This window comes from Notothenia coriiceps, unplaced genomic scaffold, assembly GCF_000735185.1.
Source record: "Notothenia coriiceps isolate Sejong01 unplaced genomic scaffold, NC01 NC01_scaffold00024668, whole genome shotgun sequence".
NCBI lineage: Eukaryota > Metazoa > Chordata > Actinopteri > Perciformes > Nototheniidae > Notothenia > Notothenia coriiceps.
The window spans coordinates 1,237,376-1,259,173 of record NW_011357369.1 but is presented as its reverse complement, the minus strand read 5'-3'; the positions used below and the strand labels follow the sequence as shown (position 1 = coordinate 1,259,173).

The following is a 21,798-nucleotide window of genomic DNA, read 5'->3' as shown; positions in this document are numbered from 1 at the left end:
GCCACAACTTATATATGCCACAACTTGCCGTGACAAGTATATGCCACAACTTGCCGTGGCAAGTAAATGCCACAAGTTAAGAGTTAAGAGAAGGTTTACGGTAGCTGCCACCCGCCTTCCGTGGCAAATGCTGATATTTAAACCCGTATTTATCGCGTAAAATGTCGCTGTTTTNTTGACTAAAATGTAATTTTTCATCGACTAAAAGTTGACTAAAACGTTTTGAGTTTTCGTCGACTAAAACTAGACTAAAACTACGAAGGATAGGAATGACTAAAATGTGACTAAAACTAATAACCATTTTCGTCAAAAGACTAAATCAAAAACAGCTGCCAAAATTAACACTGCGGCCCTGCACTCGGGCAGCCTAAATGTTAGAATAGTGTGCATGTGTTCTTACAATACACAGCTTAAAGTCAACAATGACAATAATTAAAGAGTAGGATGACTCAAAATGGCCCTGACCATGAGATAAGGTATTATTAATAAGAAGGCAGGTTTTGTTTAGTTTTTCTGCTTCATTGAGTTTTATTTTCTCTCAATCTCTTATCTTTAGTTTATACTGAATACGTTTTGCTTGATCTTAATGGCACAAACATGAGTCCATACATCTTGGGCTTTTATTGAGATAGGTAAGAAGAGATGGGGTTTTGCTGTAGCGCGCTGACTTTGACAATGTGGGCGCAATAAATGACCAAACATTTTGTTTTATTTAATAAGATATTTTATTATAGGCACAAGTTATATTCTCTTCCTCTGCCGTATATCGACTTCTCTTTAAAAGCGAGTTTGCAGGGAACCATTATAAACGCAGATGGTGTCATTATTCTGCAGCCATTAAATGATGCAATTGAAATATACCTCATAACGACACAAAAAAGGAAAAATGCTGTCTATTGCCAAGTTGAGTTGTACCTAAAAACGTTACTTTATTTGTAGGTATTTATGTCAATAAAGTCTTAAGGCTCTAGTAACGTATTATAATACCGATAAAGGTTGTGTGATGCGCTGACAGGTTGCTTACACATTTACTCTTTTAGAAATGCTACAAAAGACTCTCTAATAAAGTAAATAAGAAAGAAAGTGGGAAAAAGGTTCAGACGTTAAATGACTTTATGTTTTCTGAAATGTTCCATTTTCTTTCGGTTTGAAAGGTTGTGTTTTGCACCTCAGGGCCACCGACCAAAAAAACCTGGAATGTGAGATACCAATTTGTTTTCTGTCCATCTCTGGATTTGTCTTGAATCAATAAACCAGACGCCACGGTAGCAGCTCAACGTGCTCCCAGTAATATTTGCCAGCCATATTCTGCTCTGTTTGCCCGCCTCAGTGGAAATAGTGCTTTGTACTTAGTGTGTTTGTTTTAGGAGAGGGGGGCTGAGGAGGAAACGGGGTATGGGTCTACGCTGCATGTCGACTGTTTTGTGTAGGTTACCATGGGCGTTTCATCTGTGTGTGTATGGGTTTGTTTCAGTGACTGAACAGTTTGGTGTGCGTGTGTGAAGCTGCTGAAGCTGTTAGTGTGCGTGTACATTCTGTATTGATGAGGCCTGCGTTAGACCCGACCCCTCACACCCCCCACCCCGAGGCCACAGTCGTTCCTGACCTTGTGTCCTTCGAATCGGCGCCTCTTGTTCATTCTGAAGGGCCGCTGGGAGGAGAACGCCGCCATGTAGTCCCCGTTAGTCTGGGCAACGAAGGACTCCTCGAGTGGGTGGAGAGCCAGGCTCGGGCACGTGAATCGCTCCTGGAGGCCAAATGCATGCAGGGAAAAAACAGAGTGGGAATGATTTCATTATTTTACGTTTTTGTTGCTGTTGCTAACCATGAAGTTAGCTGCATGTCAACTATAACATTATATTCAGAAGAGGAGTGGGAGGACAAATTAGTGGATACCCTGTATAATGCTGCAATTCATCCACTGAGGTCATATATGAGGCCATGGCTTGTATTGGATTGTATGAATATGGTATATTACACTGTTACTATATCCACCTACGTTTCAATAGCAGAGTGAAGAATTTACACAATCCTGGAGACTTCCTCTACTATACAATAAATGTTCAATTCAACTGCAGAAACACTGAGTTCAAGAACACACACACACACACACACACACACACACACACACACACACACACACACACACACACACACACACACACACACACACACATTCATTCAGTAGGGCGCACACTTCCTTCAGCACTATGTAAATGTCAAAATATGCCAGCTCCAGAAATGCACCTTAACTGTGAAATATATTGAGGGTGTTAAATTCAAGCTGCTTCTGAGCCTTTTTAGCTGATGATTTTTGAAATCATGTGCCAATCAGAACAGGGATGCTTTTTTCTCTTAACACTTTTTTTGGAATTGTATTTGGAAAGTTTCTCCACAAATAGTTTGTAAAATTACAACAGCTTATTAGCTAACATTTAACAATTATACTGTGTTGCTTTGCCTGTACAGTATATGGTGAAAAGATTATGTCTGGAGTTTTTATGACAATTCATGAACATACATATACACAGAACAACCTATGATCATTTATGTAGCAAGGGTTGTGTGATCAGTTCATATAAACACATCATTATATGTAGGTATTGTGGGGGAAACTTCTGAAGCAATTGGAAACAGGACTCAGAGAGGCACGAGGAGAGCTGGAGCTTTGATGCAAACACTGGTGGTTTATTGGGAGTTACGGCCGGAGAATTGACAAGACAGGTGGTGTGTCACGAGTTGACACACCACCTGTCTTCTGAAGAACTCTTCTGCAGCTCAATGTTTTAACTAGTTGGGAGTGTAATAATCAACATTCTTCATCAGTGAGACTAAACAATTATGGACCCTGAATCTAACTAGAGCTCTCGTCCATAGAAAAGAATCTGCGCCAGGGAACCTTCGTCCCTGAACAGTGAACTATACCTCATGGCGGCTTGTGCTCTGTCATAGACTGGCAACAACAATGCGCCCAAGCTGCTCCTCCTTAAAAGAGATAGCAGCAATACCCAAGGCCGTAGAACCATGGGAAAAGAGACAGTGAAGAGAGAACACGATGAACTGGGTCGAAGGTTGAATACCTAAGCAAATTATTTCCTAACAGGTATGTTCATAAATTCTCACATTTACTCTATGTATAACATATTGAATATCTACAGACAAATAAAAAAATAAAAAAAAAAACTCAATTGTTGAAACTTAACCAACAAGCTGTTGAAATGCTACAGATACTCTATAAACTACTGTATGTAGGCAGAATATCAAAATGGAGTGTAAAGATGTTCCTCTTCCACATAGAGACTTCCTGACCTGGTAGATCTGGTTGGAGAGCCTGGCGGTGGTCTGGTAGTCCCAGGCGATGAGCGTGCGGTCGGCTGAGTCTCTGCTCACACAGTCAGAGCTCGATATGAAGTCCACACCACCTCTCAGAAACAGGATGTCCAAGGTCTGCTGGACCCCGGCTTTGTACACTTTCTCCACCTGGAAACACACATAAATATTAAACCTCATAGTAAAGCATTCCATATATGATATAGCGGGAAGTGTCTCTGTTTGAAATAACTTAAGTAGTTATTTAAACCACATTTTGAGGCTGTTTTAGCACAGTATACTTTTTACTTGAATACACAATGTTAATGGCTCTCAGCTCAGAAGAGCAATGAACAGGAAGGAGGGAAACATCTGGACCTCTGCGTTTAAGGCGGGATGACAAGATACTTACTGCAGTAGAGTTGTAAGCTGTGTTGGCCTAAAAACACTTGCACAATTACCTTGTTCTTATGCACACACGCCAGCATATAAGTTCATCACAGTGCTGCACTGAGGTTACAGTATAAACACAGGGAGTGAAGCCACCATCGGGCCGTCATAAAAGCATTTATATTTATATTTTATATTTACTAACCCTAACAAAAAAGCATCAAAATCAAGTGTTAAAGCGGCCGTTTGAGGTAAACTTGAATAAACTCACTCAACCATTTTCAGTTGATCTCAGTGAAAAATGCTGAAATGACATTAGTCTTTGTCTCAATGTGGAGGGACACAAATTGATCCTACTTCTGTGTGAAGGCCACAGCTTTCTTTTTTACACATCAGATTACTTATCTTCAGAGGTGCTACACTTCAAGGCACAATTTAACATTCAACTGTAGAATAGCTGCTCCTACTAGGATGGGTTAAATGCAGAGAACACATTTCACTGTGTGTGTTGTGTGCTCTGCATGTGTGACCATTAAAGAGGGTTTCATCCCTCCCTCCCAATCTATCTATCTATCTATCTATCTCTAACCCTTAACTACAACTTAAACTGCTCTCCTTTGCTTTGTAACATGAACCACATTTTAATCAGTAAAGTTTAACAAACAACAGTAGAGCAGTTTCAGGCAGCCTGCTCAAACTCAGAAGTCCAATTGGAGGACTTCAGCCTAATAGTTTAATGTTGTGCCTGTGAGAATTGGACCTTTTATCTAGTTGGGTAATTTCAGCCCAAGAAGGGATAACGCAGCCCAGGACTAAGACTGACAGGCAGCCACGGATCTACAGCATTAACAAGCCCTTTGCTGAGGACCGGTCTACGCTCACATCAACACACCAGCTGAAGCAATCCCTGCTCTATTTAATTAAAAAAGCCTGCAGGGAAACGATTCAGCCGTAGGGAAAAAAGAAATGTGAGCGTTCAGATTGTGAGGAGGTGAATAGTATTATCATATAAAACACTCCATTAAGCGTAATAGAAAAACAAGGCCGCAGCTTCATGGGAACAATTTATGAGTCGTAAATGAAATAAAAATGTGCTCTGAACAATTAGTGTGAGACCCTGCAGTGTTGCTTCAATGCATACGGCTTTACTGCCCTTTGAGTGAAGTACATCATCAGTGGTGTGTAACTCTGAGTGTGTAGGAGGGAGCGAATGTTCAAAGCCGACCTGCCTCAGATGTATAAGTTCAAAAAAACGTATGTGAGGCGAAGTCAATAAAAATGATAATTCTACGATAGGGAGGTTAATAAGTTTGACCTTGCAGCTGCGGGAGTCCCAGGCCTTCACCATTGAACTGTAACCACCACACAGGAACACGTGGGGGTCGCTGGGATGCAGGACGGCGCACATCACTTTGAACTGGTTGTCCAATTTCACCAGCTGCTGCCCTACAGACAGGAAGACATGAGGGAGGAAGAGGGAAAAGGTAGAGAGGTAGAGAGAGAGAGAGGGAAAAGGTAGAGAGGTAGAGAGAGAGAGAGGGAAAAGGTAGAGAGAAAACAAATCCATCATTTTTTGTCGCTACAGCTCACTTGGTTTACACACTATCAAACCTAAACATGAAGGAAACGGGAATAAAGCTCACATTTGCAACATGGCTCTCACAAACGTAAATCCTAAAATATAGCATTAAAGATATGTTTTTCACTATCTTTGAGATCCATGAAACAAGGCTCTTTCTACAATTTAAGTCTTGAATATAACGTATTTTATGTGGAATGGAAGCACTGCTTTGATATGTAATGCTAGAAAGGTGATGCTTCTATTTCTTTTTTTGTTGTGAAATGACAAGACTAAACCAAATAAGAAAATCATTTAAATTACATTTCATTTGAGATGAAAATCCTCCTGAAGCTTCTCTTTGGTTTATTAATTGAGCACAGTGCCCATTAGATTCTGTGCAGTAAACATTGTGTGTAATTCAATTGTGATTGGAAAACAAGCTCACTGATAAAAGATACAGTACATCTGGATGTAAGTTGCTGCCAAAGAGAAAAGTGTTCCCAACTCAGTGTACCTTCTGAAATTCAGGAATAATTAATGTTGCATTAAATGGCAAAACGTTTTCTGTGGTCATGTTAAGGTCAGCAGAGCTTCTCGACAGGCTAAATGACACAAAGTGTGTTTTGATAATATACAACTATTAAGTTATCATCGGATGCCCCAGAGCAGTCTCAATTTCACAGCTTTGGAGTGCAGGTTAGTATCTAAAAAAGCTTGTATATAATCTAAACTAACAAAGACGTTCAGAAGAGAATTATGAAACACTGTTTTGGCTGGAGGCGGCTTTATCTAATATTTAGAAACAAAACAAAAACACAGAGGGGATTAAATATAATTAGGCCTGTCAGGGTGCGACCAAAAATACATTTCCTGGGAAAACGTTAAAAAAAAAAAACTACACAAGGAACTGCTCTGTCAAAGGCTATGCAAAGTAGAACAGCTCAGGGTTCAACGGCTCCTCATTAATTCAACAACAAAACCCCATCCAAACAGCCTTAGCTCTAAAACAAAAACGCACTTCATTACACACTAGTCCTAGGAAGTTCTTTGTAGAAGGGGCAATGAGTCACAGCTCGTAAACTGCTGCAAAAATTGACCTTTTCTCACTTAATGGCAGGCTAGCTCGCTTTTAAATTCGACTGCATTGATCCAAAGTTTTAAAAGGCAATTTGGTCAGGCTCAGACTTCCTCTCACTTAATTGGCTTAACCACAGAGATCTTTCATTGAGATTTAAAAGTGATGTTTGGCAAGGCGATGAAAAATCAACACTGTTCTTATAATAAATGAGGCATCGTCATGTTTTTAATTAAGCAAGATTAATTAGTTTGCTTAGGGGGGAGATAAGGAAAGTCTGCAGTGATCCATCCCTCCACTCACAATAGTTTACTTTAGTCCTAAAAAGAGCTGTGATCATGCTGTGGAGTGACACACACAGCGGATAACTACAGAGCAGGGGACATTAGGAACGATTGGAGCCAGCCCCTTAGAGCAGTGGGAAGCTAGCATGAAATGGATATTATGCCTCATTAACGGCTCCACCAAAGCGGGGTGCTGCCACCGCTACATAAACAAAGGTTAGAAAAACATTGCTGGGTTTTGACAGTCCAAATACATGTTTTGGTAAACAAGCCATATGTGTAACTAGTTTCAAATATGTACAGTGACCTCCAGCTACATTTAGGGGGTGTTGGAAATGAAAGCTTATATATGCTTTACTGGTCATGTGTTTAATTAGCACGCTCACATTGATAACCAAGCTTAAAAGGAGAGAACAACGTCTGCATAATGGATTTTTGTGAAAGCACGAGTGAGCAGCACTTATCGCTCATGTGAGGAGGGTTGCTGATGACACGAGGGTGGCAAATTATACTTAATATTTAATATATTCACTTCAAGGGCAGAAGACCTTAATTTTCTGAAGGGAACAGGAAGAAAGTACCCTTGAGTAGTAAAAATGTATTCAAGTGTCAAGCTACTCCAAAAAAAAGATTGACTTCAAGAAACGCACGCCACTTGATGTCAGATGCTTTGAAATGACATAATGACATTAGCATATTCTATATATTTAAAAATAGACCAATTTTTCTATGTTTACAACATCTGAGCAGGTTATAAATGAGACAGTCACCACAGTGAATAACAATCAAGTAGATAGTCCGAGCAGGTTACTACGGTAACTTGAAGGTTTAAAGTAGGTCAAAATGCACATATGCTTGCCGGTGGCATTTGGAGTAAATGCTTCTTAGTGTGCTGCTGCATGCATTGTCTCCTGAGGAGCACTGCTTAAAGTTCCCGAGCGAATACCGCCTCAGTGTACGAGTTACCTCTTGAATGTGCGAACGAGGCATCAAGAACATAATATGAAATTGTAAACAAAATGAAATACAGAAAAACTTCAACATGATACCAATAATACTTAAACTTTATATTGGATCTCTCTTGGATCAGTCTCACGATTGACATTATCTAGGTTATCCTTATATAAAGGATAATGTTGTCTTATAATAAATATAAAATGTTACAAAGAAAATAGCCTGGAGCCACTGTTAGAAACATTAGGCTACAAAGTATGTCTTTATATATCTTTATTGTTAAGTTCCTGCTGTGTAAATGTGTAAAACTAAAATATGTTTTTATTAGGGCTGTCAAACGATTAAACATTTTAATCAGATTAATCACAGCTTAAAAATGAATTCATCATGATTAATCACCATTCGAACTATGTCCAAAATATGCCATTTCTTTATGTATATTGTTGTGGGAATGGAAAGATAAATGAAAGAAGGCGGATATATCCATTTAAAATACAGTATGTATGTTTATTATAACATTGTTCTGTGTGTCAAAATGAAAGACAGCCCACACACCTATCAATCATCAAACCATGGGGTCTTATTTCATTACGTGTTGATTTCTATCAACACGTAATATTGTATCGATGTATAAAGAGATATACTACAGCAAACGTATTCTCCGTCGGGACTTCCTGCAACAACACCACGCCGTTATCTTGATTCTGATTGGCCAGAAGACATTATCAAAGATGTTCTATTGAGAAGACGATCACTACGTGACAAAAGTTTTCAAAACCGTTTCTAGTCTTCGGTATTTCCAGACAAGTGGCTACTGAAATCAATCTTACTAACTGTTGTCTGTGCAATTTACTCCGCGAGTTGGCGGACTTTATTTTGCTTACTTTAACATAATTTTTCATGGTGGGGCCAGACCACTATAAGTCAGTCTATATGGCGCTGGGTGGGGCTAAGCCATTTATTGGTATGGCTGTAGCCCAGCCATACCCTGGCGCTGCCACTTGTGGGATGTATGGGGCGGGCCATTCTGCGCATGCGTTACATGCGTTAAATATTTTTACGCAATTCATTCAAAAAATTGATTACCTCCGTTAACGCGATAATTTTGACAGCATTAGTTTGTATGAAAAAACAAAATATGTACCTGAAGTCTAAATATCAGGACAGATTTACAGTCTGGACAGGATTTAGTCACATCAATTATTGGCTTGGAGGTATACTGACATTTTGTATCAAACTATTTTCTGTGGGATGACCCAAAGTGTCAAACCAAAAGTGTTTATATATACAGTCTATGGTCAAACCCCATTGTGACTCATTATTTTGCCCTTGCTCCTCGGGCACAAGTACTTTTTAGCTCATTCTCAACTAACGCATTGCAATGATGTGAAACTCCATCTCACAGATAAACTATTATTGAACGCTTCTGCTCATCGAAATACGATTCTGCCAAACCAAGGGGAGCTGGAAGGGCATCTCACTCGCTCACTCCATCACTTGCAAAATCTTTGTGTATATTTGTTTTGTTTTTTTTTAAAGCAAGGACACTCTCCTCTCTGCCAGTGCCTGAGGGCATCTGCACAGAAAACGCAAGTGTTGCATACACATGAACGAACTGACACTTCAACCTGTGGCAGCCTGAGGGGAAGATGAGCATATTTTCCCACACCGCCCTCTGCCAATCAGCTTTTCCAAGTACAGCCGAGGAAGCTCTGGACAACAGCTGCCACCTCAGACTAATGCCCTCCAGAAGAAATGCATTTTATTCCACTCCCCACTTCTGAATTGATTCTGCCTTTTCTGATTTCTTTCTCTCGCATTCTTCCACTGCCCTCTCTTTCTCATTCCGCATTATGCCTCCTAAACTGCGCTCCCTCTTTGTATCCTCCTCTCCCGCCTCTTTTGCTATTCAGCTGTGACAGCCTGCCTGTGGCCCGCTGGGAGTGGATATAAAGATTCTACAAATTAAATTGGACGCAGGAACAACTGCAAAGACAGCCAGAGAAAATGGGCCCACACACCATTCTGAATGCTTAGACTTATTTTATATGTCTCTTATAAATACCAATTGGAGCAGCATTTGGAGGCTGTGGTAAAATACGGGTCAGGTGTCTTATAAACCCTCTCATTAAAGAGCCTGGAGACGTTTCTGGAGAGAGCTCAATTTAACAGAATAGGCCCAGCTGCCGTGAAGGACTCGGCATTACTGTGAAGAGCTAAAGATCACATTCACCCTGATTACAGTCTGATGTGGCAAACACTCAGCTTCCTCATCGTCCAGTCACTACTGGTAGAATTAGTGTTATTTAAAAATATATATTAATCTGTAATGGTGCCAGGACCTTTTTATAGCCCTACGAGTGTGCCATTTGCATGATCTCCTGCAAAGATGGGAGCAAACAATGTCGTGTTAAGAACCACAGTCATTTGAAATTATGCAGCTTGGCCTCTATGTTATTTTCACTGCTCGAAAATAATTGGTTTTAAAGTGTCAGTGCCGAAGTCTTTGCGAGCACACAATAAAATGCACCACAGTTGAGCAGAAACTGGGCAGGAATTCCCAACTCCCATGTTAATATGCAACTGAATTACATTTTCTTCATCTTGTGACGCCACAAGAATAGCTGTGCAGAACCAGCACACTTCTTAAGCCTCACCCTCAAAAAGGAATTTGGTTTGTTGAATTTTGTAAACAAATAAATCATAAGAAAATAAAAAGGATTAGAAATTATCATAACAAATGAGATTTTCCACATTATTGCCTCGAAAACTGATTATTTTTAGCTTGAAGAAGGCCCTATAAACAATGTGTGGAGGATGTGAAGACACATCTTCCGGAAAATTCTGTAAAGGTCTCTTTCTTTTTTATTTTGGAAGCAAATTCCTGTCTGCTAGTACAGCCCTATCATAAATCCTAACCATATTCCCTCTCTTTTTCATCTTACTTTCATCCATTTCATTTAAATGTGATTATAACTCATCTGGAAAATGTCCATAAATAAAGTAGAATAATACAAACTAAGAAATACATACAAATAAAACAATATGTTTAACCTCAACAAGTTCAAAGTTGAAGTTTTGGCCATAAATGTGAGGACAGTTTAGCCCTTTTTTTTCACTTGAGGGCCTTTCATCTTTTTACTGATTCAGGTTGGAGGAGGTCATTAAGTTTCTACATACAATAGTAAACAGTGACGATAACCAAGATAAATAGATTTTTATTTTATTCCTTTACGATAGCCAAACGAAAAAAAGAAAAAGTGGTGCAGGATTGTTGTGCGACGGCTCTTTGGATATCTGACATCACTTCAAAGTTGTACGTTTGACCTCACTAGGACATCCCACGGTGCTGAGCAAGGCAGCGGTGTAAGACCAACACATTGGTCTATTTATGGTGGTTGTTTGTGACGTTACAGTGTAAGGTCATGGTTGCTGCTCCTGCGGTGATGTATCCATTATTGATCCCCTTCCTGGAGCTGCCTGTGTGTTTACTGGGCTGGCCACGCTATTATCCCTAGGCTCTATTGACAGTATTGACAGACATGCTGCGAGGGGAAGTGCAAACGGCAGCATGGCATCATAGCAATGTGTTGACCCTAGAGCTGTAGATGCTACAGGGGCTTTAAAACTATGAGTATCGTATGTTGGCTCATTGTGTTAAGCCCCTCCGAGTCTATGATACCACAGCCATTTAAATGTCGGGGAGAGGACGATGGGACGAATGGGCGTTTTATTTCAGCTGTGTGGAAATTCATGATTTGTTTCAGATGAAGGAAATGATAAGGCAGCATCACATAGGTAGATTGTATGTATGTTTTATTGGTTTCTTATCTTTTCTGCCATGCCAGTTTAAATGTTCGCTTGGCCAGAAAGTTAACCAAATGATTGATCAGTTGTAAATGTCACCTTGAATGGTATGCATCGGTCACCAAAGAAATAAGAAGTAGGAAATCCAATGAGCCAGCAGATTTAGTTCAAGGTTCATTTTGTTAAAGGTTAATAACAATATTGGAAATGTACAGAAAGTAATAATGATGAATGTCTTTGTATATGTAGGTTTGTGTGTGATATATGTCAGATATGAAGAGAGGGAGAAAAAAGCAAGAGGGATGTCTCATTTTAGGAAGGTGTAGACATAAGTTTCAATTCAACAACTTCATTCCTCCTCTCTAAATGAGACTACAGCTTCACGGCAGGTTTTCCAGAATGCATTCTCAAATACCAGAAGGCAGCAATCCTTGAGTTACTTGGAGGAATCTTTGCAATGGAATCATTTACTAACCTTAAATTCGGACTAGAAACTAAATTAGCAAGAGGTACAATGGCCAAGAAGTAGTTTTCCGACAATTCGAGCAATACGTTTAGAGACATTTTAATCCAAAAAGCAGCTCAAACTACATTCCAATTAAATAAATGTAAAGCTGACTGGCTGTAACTTCTTCAGTTTTTAAGAAAACACAAAAAGCTTCACCAAAGTTATTGAAGTTAAACTTGCCTGGCCTGTAGTCAAAAGCAAAATCGTTGTTATGCGACATTGTGTTCATCAGAGCCTGGAGAAAGTTGTTGCCTCTCACCTGTCTCAACGTCTGTGATCACAGCCGTGTTGTCAAAGGATCCGGTAAGGAGGCGTCGTCCGCAGGGGGTCCAACAGGCATCACGCACGGCTCCCGAATGGCAGGTGTAGACCCTCAGGCATCGCCCGCTCTCCGCGCCGTCCCACACCTGCCAGATATGAGCACATCGCATCAAGCCAAAGCCACAAACACACCGAGACTGTAGAAACACGGTCGCTGGAGGGGAGAGTGTTCAGCTTGAAAAACAAAGCACATGGTATAGAACAACTTCAATTGGCAGGAAGTGATTGAAGAGTTTAACAAAATGGTAAAATCCAGTCATTTGTGCTCAGCCTAAGTTTGCTTAAAAAAAGGTAATGTAGGTGTGCTAACAGGCTAAACGTTTGAACTGACACACAGCTTTTTCTTCAAACAAACGGGAGGAGGAATCTGCATGCTTTAGACGACGCTTCAAAGCACTGACAGTCAAATAGTCTCGCTTTTCTTTGGCAGCACCCAAACGGAAGGAAAACAAACTGGCATCTCTCTGCCATGCCTTTGCAGTCGATGCATTGAAAGTGAAAGGGATATAATCCTATCCTCTATTGTAATGACACAAAATGGATTGGCTCGGCAAAGTATGGCTGGATAAATTGGTCAAATATGTATACATATCAGGCTTATTTGCTGGATTTAAAAGCAAGGACAACCTTACTAATGAATGAATCAAAGTAATGACCTTTGAGAGTGCCTGTAAATCAATTCCCTGCAGAGTGTAAAGGCTGTAATGGTTTGTATTAGAGGTTTCTCTGATTATAGTGAGAGCACAAGAGAAAAACCCCCGGATGCCATTTGTTAGTTGGGACTGCCACGACTAAAAAGGGTTGGACATGTTACAATATGATGTAAATAAACAGCAAAAGTCCTTAAAAAGCAGACAGTGATTTACGAATAAGGGTTTAATCTACCAGGTTGTTGATTTTGACAGTCCTTGTTGTGGTGTTTTTGCAATGTGCTTCAAAAAGATCACTTAGGATGCTGGTCACTATTGCAATGACATGCTTTTTTTTTAAATCAGATTTACAGATTAAATATAGAGAGAAATAGATTTGATGTCACATATGTCAACAGACAAAAGTTCCTCAGTTGTCCGGTCACGTGCCCACTGAGCTATATGACACTAATGATGAAGTCTTTTTTGCTTCCCCAGCATTGCCAGGGCCACAGAGGGACTTTGAAGATCTGTGGGGCCCTGCAGCCTCTCCCTGTGTTTCATTATTCACGCTGAATTCTCCATACAGCATCATAAAGTAAAGAAACACAGAAGTTCTGTACCTAGCCCCCCCCCCAGGGGACAGATGGGGGGTAAGGAGATGGACGGGGGAGGCTGACATATCCATCCAGCAGGCAGTGGTTTGACAAACAGAATGGCAGCGATGCCTTCAGGGCGGGAAAAAAGTGACAGAGAGACAGAGAGTAACACTTCTAATAGCAAGAAGCTTAATACTGGAGTGACGGCTCTATTAGGAATATTTCCGTTCATTGTCCACACAGGAGGCCACTTCTTTTATATGATCCTAGGTTTAGGGAAACACTTCCATCTCAAGGTAACAGGAAATCGGTTAAACAACAACTGATGATAGCATCTTCAGCAGGGCTGCTCAATTAATCGTATTTGAATTGCGATTACGATTATGGCTTGCAACGATTACGAAAACAACATAATCGAAATAAAACGATTATTTTTTTATTATTATTTTTTATCGGTTTTTCAGTTGAATTCTTAAGTTCAGGGTAATCAACTGTTAAACACATACTGTTCAACTTTTTTTCTCCAATAAATGGATGTTTTCAAAGTCAATGAATAATCGCATTTAATAATTGCAATTACAATTATTGACCCAAATAATCGAGATTATGATTTTTGCCATTATCGAACAGCCCTAATCTTCAGTCACAAAAGCTTCAAAATGTTCAACTAAACATACTTATTTAGAACAAATCTGCATGTTGCTTAAGCCCCGACTCCAGTGAGTGACGGCATTAACGATTTCTCCAACAATGCACCATACAATGCACAAACAATTGCAACAATCCCATACAATGTGGGCACGGGTGGTAAATAAGCACTCATTTATTTGAATCCACTTTAATTTCCCCGGCCACTTAACAGACACGCAGAGCGGATCCTGGTGAATGACTTGTTTGGAGTCATCTGTTTCCTAAATGACTCTGTGTTATTAAAACTAAATTGGTATTCGTGTTATCAACTTCAAAACTGCTGCTTTACACCTGCCGTAGCCATGGTGACAACGGCTGCCAACTGGCTGGAGTAATGCTAGTGTCTCGGAAAGGTGGTGGCGAAGTCCATAGGGACTTGGCTTGGCAACTGGAAGGTCCGGAAAGACCAAGTGCTACCGAGGTGTCCCTGAGCAAGGCATCGTTCCCTACACTGCTCCCCGGGCGCCGTACATAATGGCAGCCCACTGCTCCTAACACTAGGAGGGCTCAAATGCAGAGAAACCGTTTCGTTACAAAGTACCTGTACTACGTTATGACAATAAGTTCAATCTTCTTCTAAGGAACTGATACACAGGATGGAGGAAGACTAAAGGAGAGACTCCGTCTTCAGCCAAAGAGAGAGGTAAAGAATCAGTCAGTACTGAAGACATAATCAATAGAGCGGGCAGTGTGTCAATAAGTAAGAAGTGTATGACAAGCTTCCTCAATACAAGAAGATGAACAATGTATGTCATTTCCTAAACAGTGTTATTGTACTATTACTGTAGCACTTTCAAAAGTTAAACCGTGGAATGACATGCAATAGATGTCAAAGGAAATTGCAGTTATGGGTAATGCACCTTTTCCAGAAGGATACTATGCTGCCTCTGTGCAACTTTTCTAATCATTGATACATCACTCCGATTTGTTTTCAAGGAACAATTCCTTCTTCTAAATTTACATTTTTATTAGGAGTTTCTTCTTCTGTCTTACATAACAGTATATGAATATCTTTAAAGACCCATTTTAACGTTCGTATTTGTATTTTGTGCCTTTACTGAGACAATGTACATGCGTAAAAACCTTTATAAGTATAAGTTTGTAATCACTTAAAACCAAAGCAAGGTCCTATTAATGAGAGTAAACATTTAAGTGTGAAACTCAAGTATTGTTGCTATGGTTACATGGAGTTTATTGTATTGCAGTTTGTATGTCTTGTATGTCTGTTGCCATAAAAACGTCTACAATTATAACATGGTGGGAAAATGACAACTGCTTGTGACTGTGAAGAGAAGCACCTTCTTTTCTCCAAACTCATTAATAAACACAATGAGAGTTTTCAATCTGCTTACTTAAAAATAAAATAAAATAATATCTCTTAGAATTTTACAATTTTTACATTTGGCATCTTCTTAAATCAATGAATTATTATATGTTTCTTCTTGTATAATCATGAGGATTGCATCATACATCATTTCTTTTTCACCTCATACTCCTGCAATACGGAATCATTATTGCTTACAGTTGAAGTATGCATTACCAGTTACTGTAAATGACTGTGTGGAGGCTGAAGGTCTCTGAAGTCGGGACAAACATTTGGAGAAAAAAAGAGACCTGTTGAAAATCCTCCACTCAAATCGAGCAAAATCACCCACGGACAAATGATAGTATTTCATATGCTCTCTATCTAATGGTGTCACTGAACACAGCTGGTTGTCTGAGATAGAGGGAAAAGAGACATCCTTGCATACAAACAAACAAGTCCTCCCTTTACCTCCCCATCCCCACCATCTGCTCCAAACCTTCTTTCCAGGAGAAATAGAAGACGTGGTCTCCATACTGCTGCACTTGTATGATTATGCAAATGATCACATGCATATTCAAATCATTCATTATTCAGAGTCCTCTCAGGATGTTGGTGGGGTTTGTGGTTTAGTACTGGGATAGAAATATTTATCTGGCTGGCAAGCACCTGCATGATTTGACCTTTACAGTAGGAAATGAAGGATTGTTTTTATGGTGTGAATGACTGAAAAGGAGGAGGAGAAGGAATTGGAAAAAGGGAAAGAGAGAGAGAGAGAGACAGGAAGCCCCGGGGGTCATGACATACATTTAGCTGACAGTGACAGAAATGATTCTGAAGACAGTGGTTTGTGGTACATTAATAAATTGAAGCAGAAAGACTGATATCTCTGCCTGGGACTCTGTGCCAATTACACTGCATGTCAGGGACGTGATTATACCCTTAGACCTCCTCTGTGAACTTGGCACCTGCCTGATAAATGGGTTTTTGTGTTATAAAGCAATACAAATGGAAAGACAAGGGTTCCCTATCACTGTGTATGGAGTCGTCAACCTGAGCAAGAAGGACTATCATATGATTCAATCTTGAATTACAAGATAGACCAAATACGTTAGATTTTTGATGGATAAGCATCAATATTATGAAAAAAGTGATACAAAAAACAACAGAGTGGTAAATTAAGAAGATAAGACGCATGCAATATTACGATATCAAGATCTAGGAATAAATCCGTACGATATCAATATATTGCTTAGCCCTACAATTAGGGTTGAATACAAAGCCTACATTATAGCACTACAGAAGCATTGAATCCCTTTCCACCATCATCATACTATAGGTACTATACTAAGTATCAATGATCCTCTGATCTGAATTCAATGAGAGTTTTATTTTAGCTCATTACCTTGAAAGTCTTGTCCATGGAGGCAGACATCAGCAGATGGCTGAGCTGAGGCACAGGACACCACTGCACTGTGTTGACAGGCCCCTGGTGGCCCCCCAGCCTCATCAGGAGCCTACGTGGTACCCCTGCAGCACCAGCCTTGTGGGCGAGATACGGCTTTACTCTGGCCGACACTTCTGAAAGAATTTGGCTTTCCCTGGTCTGATTCCCTGAGGCTTGTACTCCTGGGTGTTTTGGGTCCGTTATCTCCACCGAGGGGCCCAGTCTCTGTCTCTTGGGGATGTACGGTCTCACACCAGGCTGGACAGTGTGATGTCTTTTTGCCGAGTTCAACCCATCGCTGAAACTTTGTGGCATATGAGGAAGAGTCTGCATTGGTGAGATAATTCTCGGAGTCACAGGTAAACTCAGAGGAGCAGCAGTATCTCTAAAATGTTGTTCTGGTGCCGTCCTGTCACTGCAATATTTTCCATCCCAACTCTGAGGTTGTGAATGTGGGTGTAGGGAAGAACTGCTTCTTTCCGAGGCATTTTCATGATATTCCAACACTGAACTGTCAGGGTCAAGAGTGAAACTGTGAGGGCACGGTGTTATCTTTGGGGAATGACACATCTTGACATCTTGGTTTTGTTTAAAAGATCCAGTTTGGAGAGAAGCTGTAAATCCCTCCTCTGTTCGATCCTGATCATCATCTTCAGACTCTGAATCCTCGTAGGCCACTAATGATGACATGTTCACATGAGGACAACCTGTGTGAAAATAACCCAGAGGAGAAAAAGGGAAAACAGATGAGATGTCAATCCATTGGAGGCCCAAGGGTGACATCTAGTGGTTGCTTGTATTGCTCCCCTGTTACTTTAAGATGTGTTACAGCCATAGTCTGTATGTAAACAACAGCAACCCTGATCCAGATCCTTTTAGGGAGGTCCATCATTTCAATTTGTGCATTTTAGCCTTTACTTTAGCTTTCGTTACATGTTTGAGGTCCTTCCAACACAAAGCCAAAACTTAGTAATGCTAGCTAAACTCAGAAACCTTGGATATAACAAATCACATATAGCCTATATATAATTCCTTACGTTAGTTAAGAAACATAAGGTACATTAAAGACAGGACGCCGTCGTATTACGTTGATATTACGTTAACGTTACATTATGAAATTAGATTGTGTGTTGAATGCCATGGAGCAAAATTAGCTAATGTTGGACGTTTGCATTTATGACTGAAAGTCTAATAAAGCTTACAAAGTAGAGCTAACGCTACCCGATTCATCTGCATTAAATTGTCGTACCTGAAACTTGGTTGAACAAGTAATATCCGACTTCTGAGCGTTAAATCAGTCATACATCAGGTTCAACATCCCGCAAAATCAGTAGAGATTATGCAGTTTCAGATTAAAACGAATATCTCGATTTATCCACTCGTGTAACACTACACGCACGTTTGCGTGCTTTTATTTTGAAAGCTTCCGGTAGGGGCAGAACAGAAGTGGTTGTCACACTGATAGTACTCCTACGATGTATATGTGTTTACAATTAGGTTAACTTGAGGATTTTCAATTAATTTAACATGAACAAATACAAACACTTCTGCATATTAAATGTACTAAAAATAGCTTTTTTATTATTGGTCATTCTCCTTATTAATGTATAACGGAACCTTTGAAGGAGCCTGTTTCCCTGGGAATTATTTTGTCCAAACACCACCTCACTCAGGCTGAAGCTGATGCAAGTTGTATGAGTGAGCTGTCAGCTGTGTGAAGAATATTATAAGGTATGCCGGCTAGTCGTTTATCTAATAGATGGATACACTAAAATGACATACTCCATTATTTAATGTATGTTATATATGTTTAATTATATGAAATACCGTATCGTAGGGTTATTAATCTACAGGCGTTATACGATTAGCTAGTTCGCTGTGGTCGGTTCACATATGGGATAATCCCAACTGCTGAGATGCAGTATTGCTAAAGCAGATACAACCTCAGTAATTCTGTTAACCTCATACTAAAACATGTTTATTTCATTAATGTTGTGTATTGGTCTGCAATATACTTTAAATGTATATTACCTGTATCTGTTGAAGGATGGCAGAGTGTGAAGGAGCCAAGAGTCCAATGGAGCTCTACGAGAAACTGACAGCACAAGGAGAACAAGTCAGGGCCTTGAAAACAGCTAAAGCGACTAAAGTAAGTGTTTACAAACTACAATGGAAAACAGTGATGTTACTCTCTGGGATATAACTTTGCTCACCAACTGTGACTAGCCTTACAGGTAGTTTTGTTTTTTATTGTTTTGACATGTCTGCAACAAACCCATTATGATAATATAATGTGATGAATGCAATTTCGTTTGAGCACTGTTGGAAATAAGAAGGATTACATTTGTATATGAGTTTTGCATCAGTGTGATACTTTGTTGTTATTCCGATCCTAGAGTAGTCATTGTTTTCTAGTTATTTCCCAATAATTCTAGTAAGTTGTCAGTCGATTTACTAGAAAATGTATTATTCAATCATATGTATATCAATATTGCGATTTAAAGTTACAAACACTGAAACAACCTTAGCTGAAAGCAGTGAAAAGAGACATTTTAAACTATTCAAAAGCAACATATTTCTTCCATAAACCGGCCTATTTCCTCTGTAAAACCCACAGAACATGCTGTAAAAGTTTTCACAGTAACCATTTCTCAATTTGTAGAAAGTGGTTCCATTGAAAAGTTGTTAGTTTGGATTTTCCAATGTAGCCGGGACATTTATTTCTGAAACAACGACTATCTAGTCACTTTAGTCTTGTCTTTTGTGAAGCACACCCACTAAGCACCACAGTACCACTTGAATCTGTTGGGATTTGGTTGTTTGTGTGAGTCATCTGACGGTGGTGTTTGGCTCCCTGTAGGCTGATGTTGATGCTGCTGTCCAGCTGCTGATAAAGTTGAAAACAGACTACAAACAAATGACAGGTCAGGACTACAAAGCAGGCTGTCCACCTTCAGAGAACTCTGTTGCCCCCGACAACGGGCCAGCAGCAGGTGGCGCTGATGACGAAGACACAGTCGACCCGTGGAACGTTTCCACGAACAACGCCAAGGGAGTGGATTATGACAAACTTATATGTAAGATTCAAATTAACTTCACTTATTGCCTTCAATAAAGAACTGCATGTTTTTTTTACAACAGTTAAAATAATTTTGTTTTCTCCAAATGTACTTTTAACTATGAGGTCATTTAAGCTATACAGCATTGAAATCTGAGTTGTGTCTGGCCTTTCCTTAGTGAGGTTTGGCAGCAGTAAAGTTGACAAGGAGCTGGTGGACAGAATAGAAAAGGTCTCGGGACAGAAGTCTCATCGCTTTCTAAGAAGAGGAATCTTCTTCTCACACAGGTCAGCCTTTAAGGAACTGAAAATATTTCATCATTGTGTTCTTTTCCTAATTTCTGACTTCTAGTGTGTGGGTGTTTCACAACCACGTTTGCAATTTATCATCTCATAAAAGAGTGTCATATATAAAAGTATCCACTTTGAACCTTTGACCTTTTCCAACAAAGACACATCAATATATTTATTATCTCTTATTGCTGTTTCTGGTAGGGATATGCATCAAGTACTGGATGCGTATGAGAAGCAGAAGTCCTTCTACCTTTACACTGGCAGAGGTCCGTCGTCTGAGGCCATGCACGTTGGTCACCTCATCCCCTTCATCTTCACCAAGTGAGTTCTCCCTCTTTAATGTTTTAATACCAAAGCGCTGTTAATTAAAAGCACGTAAAATCAGCAGGGCACCATCTAGAATGAAGCTAGTTACACTTATGTCCTTCTTTGCAGATGGTTGCAGGATGTATTCGACATTCCCCTCGTGGTCCAGTTGACTGACGATGAGAAGTACCTGTGGAAGGACCTATCACTAGAAGACTGCCACCGCTTTGCTGTGGAAAACGCCAAAGACATCATTGCCTGTGGCTTTGATGTCAACAAAACCTTCATCTTCTCTGACCTCGACTACATGGGGTAATTATGACAAAAAGTATCTTTGTATTTCCTCCAGACAAACCTTACTGCTAAGGCGTTTGAGGATGCATATAAGCCCTGCCATATATACAAGGACAATTCTGCTTTGAAAGTATCTGTTGATGGAATGGAATTTTAGTCAAGAGTTGTTTCTAAATGTGTTAATTCCATTTTATTGTCTGCAGTGCATCCCCTGAATTCTACAGAAATGTGGTAAAGGTCCAGAAGCATGTGACGTTCAACCAGGTCAAAGGAATATTTGGCTTTACCGACAGTGACTGCATTGGTAAGACAACTAAAAACTGGGTAAAAAAGAAAGTCATTCTTTGAGCAATTAATTCTCCTTATCCTTTTTAAAAGAAGAAGCAACAAAATGACAAATGACTCTTGTTTTCATATGCCTGTTGTGTCCTCCTGGGTTTGTGGTTTTGTTACATCATCTCCTGGTCCTGAATTGAAATCGTGTGAATACCATGTTGGTGATTGAGCGTGTCTTATTTTCTCTCCATCTAGGAAAGATCAGCTTCCCAGCCATCCAGGCAGCGCCGTCCTTCAGTAGCTCTTTCCCACAGATCTTCAAAGGCAGAAAGGACATTCAGTGTCTCATCCCCTGTGCCATAGACCAGGTTAGGACACCATCGCATTAAAGGTCACCTGTTATGCAAAATCCACTTCGTCATGTCTTTTATACATAAACATGTGTCCCCTCTGTGTGAAGAGATTCTGAAAGTTTCAGGAACAAAATATTGGCTCACTTTTTGTCCTGATCCATTTATATAAAAACCTGTTTGAAAATGAGCTGATCAGATGTTGGCCACTTTATGATGTCATCACGATTTTTTGGCTTCTGTAACCATTAACCAATCACCAACCAAGGTAACCCCCCCCCCCCCTCTCCTTATCACCCTGAGTTTCTTCCTCCGTAGAGTCACCATTGTGTTCTTGTTAACC

The 21,798-nt window shown here is 40.0% G+C and overlaps 3 protein-coding genes across 3 annotated transcripts in view; 1 reads left to right on the top strand and 2 right to left on the bottom strand.

Moving 5' to 3' along the window:
• The window catches only part of hsh2d (hematopoietic SH2 domain containing), a 364,522-nt gene that overhangs the window by 149,479 nt on the left and 193,245 nt on the right, over positions 1 to 21,798 (bottom strand). The gene's annotated exons all lie outside the window — the stretch shown is intronic.
• The window catches only part of LOC104955524 (RING finger protein 10-like), a 56,120-nt gene that overhangs the window by 11,326 nt on the left and 22,996 nt on the right, over positions 1 to 21,798 (bottom strand). The window lies entirely within an intron of this gene.
• wars1 (tryptophanyl-tRNA synthetase 1) overlaps positions 18,506 to 21,798 on the top strand; it is a 4,691-nt gene continuing 1,398 nt past the window's right edge. The window contains exons 1-8 of the mRNA XM_010782860.1: positions 18,506 to 18,608; positions 18,924 to 19,026; positions 19,738 to 19,954; positions 20,115 to 20,223; positions 20,431 to 20,550; positions 20,665 to 20,847; positions 21,033 to 21,133; positions 21,361 to 21,473. Of these exons, the coding sequence (XP_010781162.1) occupies positions 18,925 to 19,026; positions 19,738 to 19,954; positions 20,115 to 20,223; positions 20,431 to 20,550; positions 20,665 to 20,847; positions 21,033 to 21,133; positions 21,361 to 21,473 (945 nt within the window). The 5' untranslated portion in view covers positions 18,506 to 18,608; position 18,924. The remainder of the gene's footprint in view (positions 18,609 to 18,923; positions 19,027 to 19,737; positions 19,955 to 20,114; positions 20,224 to 20,430; positions 20,551 to 20,664; positions 20,848 to 21,032; positions 21,134 to 21,360; positions 21,474 to 21,798) is intronic.